General features: G+C 43.9%; 1 protein-coding gene and 1 pseudogene across 1 annotated transcript; both read right to left on the bottom strand.

The window, feature by feature from the left end:
• Positions 1–3815, bottom strand: part of LOC111540433 — a 5040-nt pseudogene extending 1225 nt beyond the window's left edge.
• Positions 2779–7941, bottom strand: LOC111540518 (kelch repeat and BTB domain-containing protein 6). Its single transcript, XM_023208902.2, has one exon. It carries the CDS (start codon positions 7577–7579, stop codon positions 5555–5557), a length of 2025 nt encoding a protein of 674 aa, XP_023064670.1. The 5' UTR covers positions 7580–7941; the 3' UTR covers positions 2779–5554.
• Between the last annotated feature and the right edge of the window lie 260 nt (positions 7942–8201).

The following is an 8201-nucleotide window of genomic DNA, read 5'->3' as shown; positions in this document are numbered from 1 at the left end:
TTTTTTTTTTTTTTGAGACGGAGTCTTGCTCTGTCGCCCAGGCTAGAGTGCAGTGGCCGGATCTCAGCTCACCGCAACCTCTGCCTCCTGGGTTCACGCCATTCTCCTGCCTCAGCCTCCCGAGTGGCTGGGACCACAGGCGCCCACCACCTCGCCCGGCTAATTTTTTGTATTTTTAGTAGAGACGGGGTTTCACCGTGTTAGCCAGGAGGGTCTCGATCTCCTGACCTCGTGATCCGCCCGTCTGGGCCTCCCAAAGTGCTGGGATTACAGGCTTGAGCCACCGCGCCCGGCCCAGAATTATTATCTATCTGTTGCTGGAACCTTCAATGTAGTTGCAAGTGAAGCAAAACACAGCTAATCTGTAAATTAAGAATTCACCAACACTCTAAAAAAATAAAGATATTCTGCTGCTCCTGAGTAATTCCCACATTCATATTGGAATTTTGACTATCTGTAGAGCTATTCTAAATATTCCTGCCTAAAGCCAAGCTGGTCTGCCAGGTAGTCAAACGGTATCCTACCATCCCTGGTTGGCTGCATTTGCCTTGTAGTTTCTGGATCTTCAAATATCTTCACAATTGATTCTGCTTCTGCCTGAGAAAGGCTTTAAGTTTACTATAGGGAAAGCTGGCCTCTGAAATCTTAATGCAGACTTGGGATGCAGCCATGGAAGACCTTACATGGTTAAAAGAGACCAGCCTGGCTGACATGGTGAAACACTGTCTCTACTAAAAATATAAAAATTAGCTGGGTGTAGTGGCAGGCACCTACAATCCCAGCTACTCAGAAGGTTGAAGCAGGATAACTGCTTGAACCCAGGAGGCGGAGGGTACAGTGAGCTGAGATTGCACCACTGAGTTCCAGCCTGGGAGACAGAGCAAGACTCTGTCTCAACAAAAATAAAAACAAAAAAAATAAAGCCTTAGTTGGAATAAGGCTGGGCATGGTGGCTTATACATGTAATCCCAGCACTTTGGGAGGCTGAGGTGGGAGGATAAAACTTGAGGCCAGGAGTGTATTATTTCAACAAAAATTCTTAAAAAATTAGCTGGTAATGGTGGTGTGTGCCTGTAGTCCTAGTTACTCAGGAGGCTAAGGTGGGAGGATGGCTTGAGTCCAGGAGTTCAAGTTTACAGTGAGCTATGATTGTGCCACTGCACTCCAGCCTGGGCAAGATAATGAGACTCTAATATGGTTTGTCTGTGTCCCCACCCAAATCTCGAATTGTAGCTCCCGTAATTCCCACATGTCACAGGAGGGACCCGATGGGAGGTAATTGAATCATGAGGGTGGGTCTATTCTGTGTTGTTCTCCTGACAGTGAATAAGTCTCATAAAATCTGATGGTTTTATATAGGGAGCTCCCCTGCACATGCTCTCTCTCCCCTGCCACCATGTAAGGTGTGACTTTTTTTTTTTTTTGAGATGGAGTCTCACTCTGTTGCCCAGGCTGGAGTGCAGTGGCACAATCTCAGCTCATTGCAACCTCTGCCTCCTGGATTCAAGTGATTCTCCTGCCTCAGCCTCCAGAGTAGCTGGGACTATAGGTGCCTGTCATCAAGCCCAGGTAATTTTAGTATTTTTTAGTAGAGACGGGTTTTTGCCACGTTGGCCAGGCTGGTCTCAAACTCCTGCTCTCATGTGATCCCGCCCACCTTGGCCTCCCAAAGTGTTGGGATTACAGGTATGAGCCACCTTGCTTGGCCTTTTGCCTTCCACCATGATTGTGAGGCCTCCTCAGCCACATGGAACTGTGAGTCCATTAAACCCCCTTTTCCTTATAAATTACCCAGTCTCGGGTATGTCTTTATTAGCAGCATGAGAACAGATTAATACAGGCCCTGTCTCTATTTAAAAACAAATCAGGTTATTTAGAATAATAAAAGGGGTGTTGAAATTTTTAAGCAGGTATGGCAAAAGAGATCCTATTACAAGTGCTCTTACCTTGGGTCTGATGAGCTTCAGAAATGGGAAACATCCTTGAAATTATAATTATGTCCCTTTTGCTTGGGAATGGATCAAAAGCTTTCCTCAGATTCTCAACAAGATATAAAAATTAAAAAATAAATCCCTGCTCAATTAAAAATGATGAAAAAGAGCTATTACTACTTAATTTCAATCTGTAATCCATATTTAGACAAGTTAGTGGCTAAATTTGTTTCTATTTTATCCTTTTGAAAACTCTAATACTACTTATCATCTGCATTTAAAAGAATTTACAATAATTTGGGTTCTCAGCTGTTCAGACTATAGGGACATAAATACAAAGGATAATTAATGTCATTCTAAATCTTACAGATGGTAGTCTGACAAATGACATTATATTAAGTGTTTGCTAAAATATGTGTGGATTAATTGGAAAACTATACAATTATGTTGTCATGAAGGGATTTCAGCACTGCAGTGATCCCCAACCTTTTTGGCACCAGGGACCTGTTTCCATGACTAGGGGTATGGGGATAGTTTCAGGATGAAACCATTCCACCTCAGACCATCAGGCATTAATCAGATTCTCATTAGGAACATGTAACGTAGATCCCTTGCACATGTAGTTCACAATAGAGTTTATGCTCCTATGAGAATCTAATGCTACTGCTGATCTAATAGGAGGCAGACCTAAGGCTCGCTTGCCTGCAGCTGTGTGAGCCCAGTTCCTAACAGGCCACAGACCGGTACAGGTCTGCAGCCTGGGGGCTGGGGACCCCTAATTAACTGCACACACAAAAGTTTTATACATTTAGTAGAATCACTGAAGTAAGAAGTCAGGAAGCATAAGTTCTGGTACCAGTTTTATTTATAATTAACCACATACAAATCACTTTTCTACAAAATAATGGTTAACATCTATTCCTTAATTTACAGAAATATCACAAAACCAAAATCCTTCCCACGATATACTACTATTTAGTATAAGCTTTAATTCAAAGGTTGAGAATGACGAATTGGAGAATGTCTTTCACACATAAATTGCTTTCCTTAATTCTGCAGATGGGTAATCTGTTTGAGATTAGCACTGTCATGTTTCAACCTTAGAGAACAAAAAGCTATCAACAAGATAATGGTAAAGAAAATGCTAGCCAAAAAATAACACTATTGAGAAACAGGCGCGTATTAAGTGCAATACTTGTAACATCTCTGATGTCAAATGACCAAAATTTAGCCTTAGGGCACTAAAGCACATCTGCCCTTTTGAAGCACATACTAGTACGGCACATTTTATTTCACTGAAAGTGATGTTAAACATGAATGTCTTGTAGACTATTTAAAGAGCCAGTCAAATGGCTAAAAAAAACCATTGTTTTTTGTTATAACTCTTTTTGTGTCTCCCTCTTCCATTCTCATCTTAGGATGTTTTACTCAAAAATTTAGTTACCCATCCCCAACACATTTCTCTCCCTTCTGCCAGGGTGTAACAAATATTAACATTCTGTCACTAGAAAATAAACACTGAAGAGGAATTAGCATGTTAATGAACAAAGATTAAGGAAGGTAATACTAACAGGATAAAAGAAAATGTAGACCATAAGCATCTGGTCATTTATCATGTACATGTATCATGTCAACCATTATATATTAAATCTTCAAGAGGTAAGTACTTTTGTTTTAGTGTGTTTAACAATGTCAGTTTCGTGGGATTTAGTCTCTGTTCCTGGACTTTCTCTCACATTATGGTAACAGACAAACAAAGACTGGAGCACGGTTTACAGAGAAATACAAAACACATACAAACATCATAATAAAATAGCCATTTATATCACTATTAGAGAAATATTTTAGAGAAAACATACTTTCACCAGTGGCCTCAAATGCCATCATCCACTTATGTTCTTTAACTATCAACTTTGTTTTTCTAAAAGATGGGGATCTTGCTCTGTTGCCAAAGCTGGAGTGCAGAGACACGATCATAGCTGCAGCCCTGAACTCCCAGACTCAAGTGATCCTACATTCAAGTGATCCTCCCGAATAGCTGGGACTACAGACTTGGGCCACCATTCCCAGACATATTTTTTATTTTTGTAGAGATGGGGTTTTGCTATGTTGCCCAGGCTGCTCTCAAACTCCTGGGCTGAAGCAATCCTCCCATCTCAGCCCCCTGAGTTGCTAGGATTACAGGCATGAGGCACTACACCCAGCAACTGTCAACTTGTAATACAAAAATACCTTCAAGCTGATAATCAAGAACATTTAGTGACTTTAAAAAGTTGACAGAGTATTTTCATGCTACACAAAACAGTTCTATACACAGCTTTATAGTTTTAAAGTTCTTTGCTGGCACTTGACTTTATAGTTAACACAATGACTACTGATATCAACGAAATATTGTTTTTAGCTTATATATCTTTTCAAAATCAGTATTACCTCACAAAACAGTAAAGAAATATCACTTCTGCTGAAGAATCCTCTAAGATGAACACCAAAACTGTGCAGCTAAAACATATTGAGAATCACATACATTTTTAAGGCAATAGATAAAAATTTATACAATCCAGTGAAATTTATACATGTCCAGCGGAAAAAAGGATTATTCCTCTGATTAAACGAAGCATGTATCAGGTTTAGATCAACAATACAAATCTACAAAGCAAGTTACTTCTTTTTTAAAGTTTTTTGATGATTTGGTGACACAACCAGAATATAATTTTTTAGATGAAAACTGGTCACTTTGCAAATCTATATCCTAAATTCCAAAATTAAAACGAAACTTCTTTTCAAACAGCAGAATCCTGGTTTGTTGTTTTTACTGTCAATGAGCTTATAGCTATTCTCTGTATTATTATAAATGAAATCATCATTCAGTCACTCTAACACACATATACTTTTTTTTGAGACGGAGTCTTGCTCTGTCACCCAGGCTGGAGTGCAGTGGCCCAATCTCGGTTCTCTGTAGCCTCTGACTCCCGGGTTCCAGCAATTCTCCTGCCTTGGCCTCCTAGGTAGCTGGGATTACAGGCACACGTCACCAGGCCCAGCTAATTTTTGAATGTTTAGTAGAGATGGGGTTTCACCATGTTGGCCAGGCTGGTCTTGAACTCCTGACCTCAGGTGATCCACCCGCCTCGGCCTCCCAAAGTGCTGGGATTACAGACGTGAGCCACCGCGCCCGGCCTGCGTTTTTTTCTTCATAGAAGAAAACAAAAGTAAAACTTCCCAAATTATGTTTAACTTATAACACATTTTGCAAAGACCCCTTAGGTTAACCATTTTGGAAATCTACATTGTTCCGAAGAAAAAGATAAGCTTGTGGCAGTAAACAGAATGTAAAATTTATCAAAAGACTAAATTAGTATCATCAAACATAAACATACTAAATAATCAAATAAATACTGGACCCTTAGCACAGAAAATTATTAAAAGGTTGATTTGAGTGTTAAAATTTGTAATATTAAATTACCCTCGTATTTCAAATATTACTTTTTCTAAACCAAACCAGCAGTTAATCAACTTTTCCTTTCCTTTAGGAACAAAAAAGATATTTAAGATATTTTCCAAAACAGTAAAAACAACTTAGTGTTTCAATTCAGTTACAACAAACCCTGCTGATCCTGTGCATTTCACTGAGGCGCTACACGCACCCAAAAATCATCGTCAGAAAGAGAACTTGAACTTCCTGACTCGGAGTCTGGCTCACTGAATCCACCTAAGTCCCATTCAGTGCTAGACTCACTTGGTATTTCTTCTTCTTCAGTGAGAAAACTCTGACCAGGTTCAAGGCAGGAAGGATAAACACGAGCAGAGAGGCAAAAAAAGTTAGAATCAAACTGCAAGAGGCCTAATGTGGTACCTATATTAATCCATTGGTCTCCCCTAATATCATATTCATACACAGTCACCCGGTTCTTTTTCCATTGTGGGGTGCGAGAGGTGATGAGCAACAATTTTTGGCCATGCTTGATAATCCGGTAGTTGTTGGTCTCTGACACCAAGGGAATATTATTCATTTGCCTCCATTCTGCCCTAACTGGGTTGTAGACCTTCATGACTGGGATGTCACAGATACAATAGATCTCCTCATTGAAGACGCACGCTTCCTGAAAGTCATTGCGCTTCAGAGAAACGCACTTCAACCACATATTATGGCTAGGATCATAACAGAACATGCGCTTACTGTTGAGAGCATAGAGATAGTCCCGAATTACCATTAGGTCAAAGGATAAAAAAGAATGGGGCAGTGGAGCCACCAATGCCCACTGGTTTCTCTTAACATTGTAGCATTCCACTTCCTTCAATTTAACTCCAGTAATAGGGTCTCGCCCCCCCAAAATGTAGATGTAGCCATTGAGATATGCCACATCCATGCCCTCACGACACAGCAAGCGATCTGCAAGTTGCTGCCAACTATTCTGAGCTGGTTTATACACCCAGAGGTCTGTCCTGGGCTGGGCAGCTAGATAGATGTCATGGTCAGGAGAGATACAGACAGCTAAGGTGGTGACAGTCCTAGTGTGAGCCAGACAGGTCAAAGGTGACGGCACTTTGTAAAGGTCCCCCGAGTATGGATCACAGCAGAGAAAGGGATCTCTGGGGTGTCCAAAGAAGATCACCATCTCCTTGGCACACATACCCAGTCTCTGGGGTGGATTTTCTGCTGCAGATACAAGAGAGTTGCTGCTGCTACTGCTGCTGCTGCTGTTTGGCACTGGCACCAGAGACTTGTACAACAGGTCACCATAGCGCATCTGCAGGGCCCCTTCAATAACGTCCAGGCAGTACTTCTTCACGATGGGCTTGGTCAGCAGCCCTTCTAAGTAGTCCTGATCTTCTTCAGTGAAGTGCATCCAGCGCACGCACTTGAAGACTTCTGCAGCACTGGGACCCCGCTCTTTGGGAGCAGCCTCCAGCCACTGCACTGCCACGTGGCACACTGTCTGCTCACTCTCCACGTCCAGACTATCCAAGCGTAGGACAGCCAGCAGTTGGGCCAGGGTCAGATCTGCTAGAGTCTCCTCCCGAATTGAACCCATGTGGCTGAGCTGCTTGAAGTTCTGAGCTATATAGGACTGGGCCTGGGATCGCAGCTTGCGATGCCCAAAGGCGTCTGCAAACTTGAGGATGGCCGTGCAGTTGGTCAGGTCAAGACGTCGGGCTAAGAAGGAGGCACAGGCTTCCCGCACATACTCCAGCTGTAGCATGTCGGAGGCCGCGTACAGGCGCTCGACGTTGGCCTCACTGAGAGACACACGACCCGTGTAGCAGTAGTCGACCAACACCTCGAAGGACTCGGCGTCCACATCGTGCATGGTCACGCTGGTCTGCTGGCTCTCGTACATGCCACCTGTGAACATGCTCTTGAAGTAGGGACACGCGGCGGCCAGCACATTGCGGTTGCAGGGGAAGAGGCGACCCGTGCCAGGCCCGCTGCCAGGCGTCACCACCTCGATGGTCACATCACACAGCTGCCGCGCATCGTAGAAGGACTTGAGCTGTGCCAGTAGGGCTGCAGAATGGGCCGTGTCCTTTAATTCCTCTGGACCCGTGAAAAAGGCCGAAACTGTGGGTTTGTGAATCTTCTTGGGCCGCTTCCCACCACGGGGGCTGGCGAGGCGGCGAGAGCGCGGGGCGTCTTCCCGGGACTGCATGGTGGAGATGGCGACGGGCGCTGATGGCGAGAAAGGCTGCCGGACCCGGCTCTGGCTCCTCCTCAACCTTCCCTCGCTGACGCTAAGATAGCAGCGTCTCCCAAAAGACCGCAGCACGAGCCCATTTACTGAATTCAGCCCTACCCTGCGGAGCTGCCTCCCTTTATCGTTTAGACAGTAGCTGACTCACCCTCTCTCACTCCCGCGTCCTTTCTCCGCGTCTGCTCGCCTTCACAGGACCCGCTGGCTTGGAGCGGTAGAAGCCGCTACTGCCGCGTGGACGACAATACTAGGCGCCCAGGAGAACTACCGCTCCCAGGTTGCCTTTCGCGCCCCGAGGGCTGCTGGGGCTCTCGGGCTCCCAGGCCGATACCGAGGGAAAGAATCCGCTTTGCATGTTGGGAATAGTAGTTTGTGTAATATCGCGATAGTTCTCTGGTGTTCCTTGTTTTAACTGACGACACTCCAAAGCGCCAGTTTTCCTGGCTTCTATTTTATGGTTTGGAACTTTGGTTTTGGAATCCACAGTAGTCGCCTCGTTCTAGTATGTATTGTTCGACTTGTCTCTTTGAACTGTTTCTTCTTTGGTACAACGTGAACAGTAGTATTTCATGGGATTGTG

Source organism: Piliocolobus tephrosceles, chromosome X (assembly GCF_002776525.5).
Source record: "Piliocolobus tephrosceles isolate RC106 chromosome X, ASM277652v3, whole genome shotgun sequence".
NCBI classification, from domain to species: Eukaryota; Metazoa; Chordata; class Mammalia; order Primates; family Cercopithecidae; genus Piliocolobus; species Piliocolobus tephrosceles.
The sequence above is the reverse complement of the archived record's forward strand: the minus strand, read 5'-3'. Positions and strand labels throughout refer to the sequence as shown.

Excerpts from the sequence above, each read along its gene's own strand:
- LOC111540518 (XM_023208902.2), bottom strand. The coding sequence starts at position 7,579 with ATGCAGTCCCGGGAAGACGCCCCGCGCTCTCGCCGCCTCGCCAGCCCC.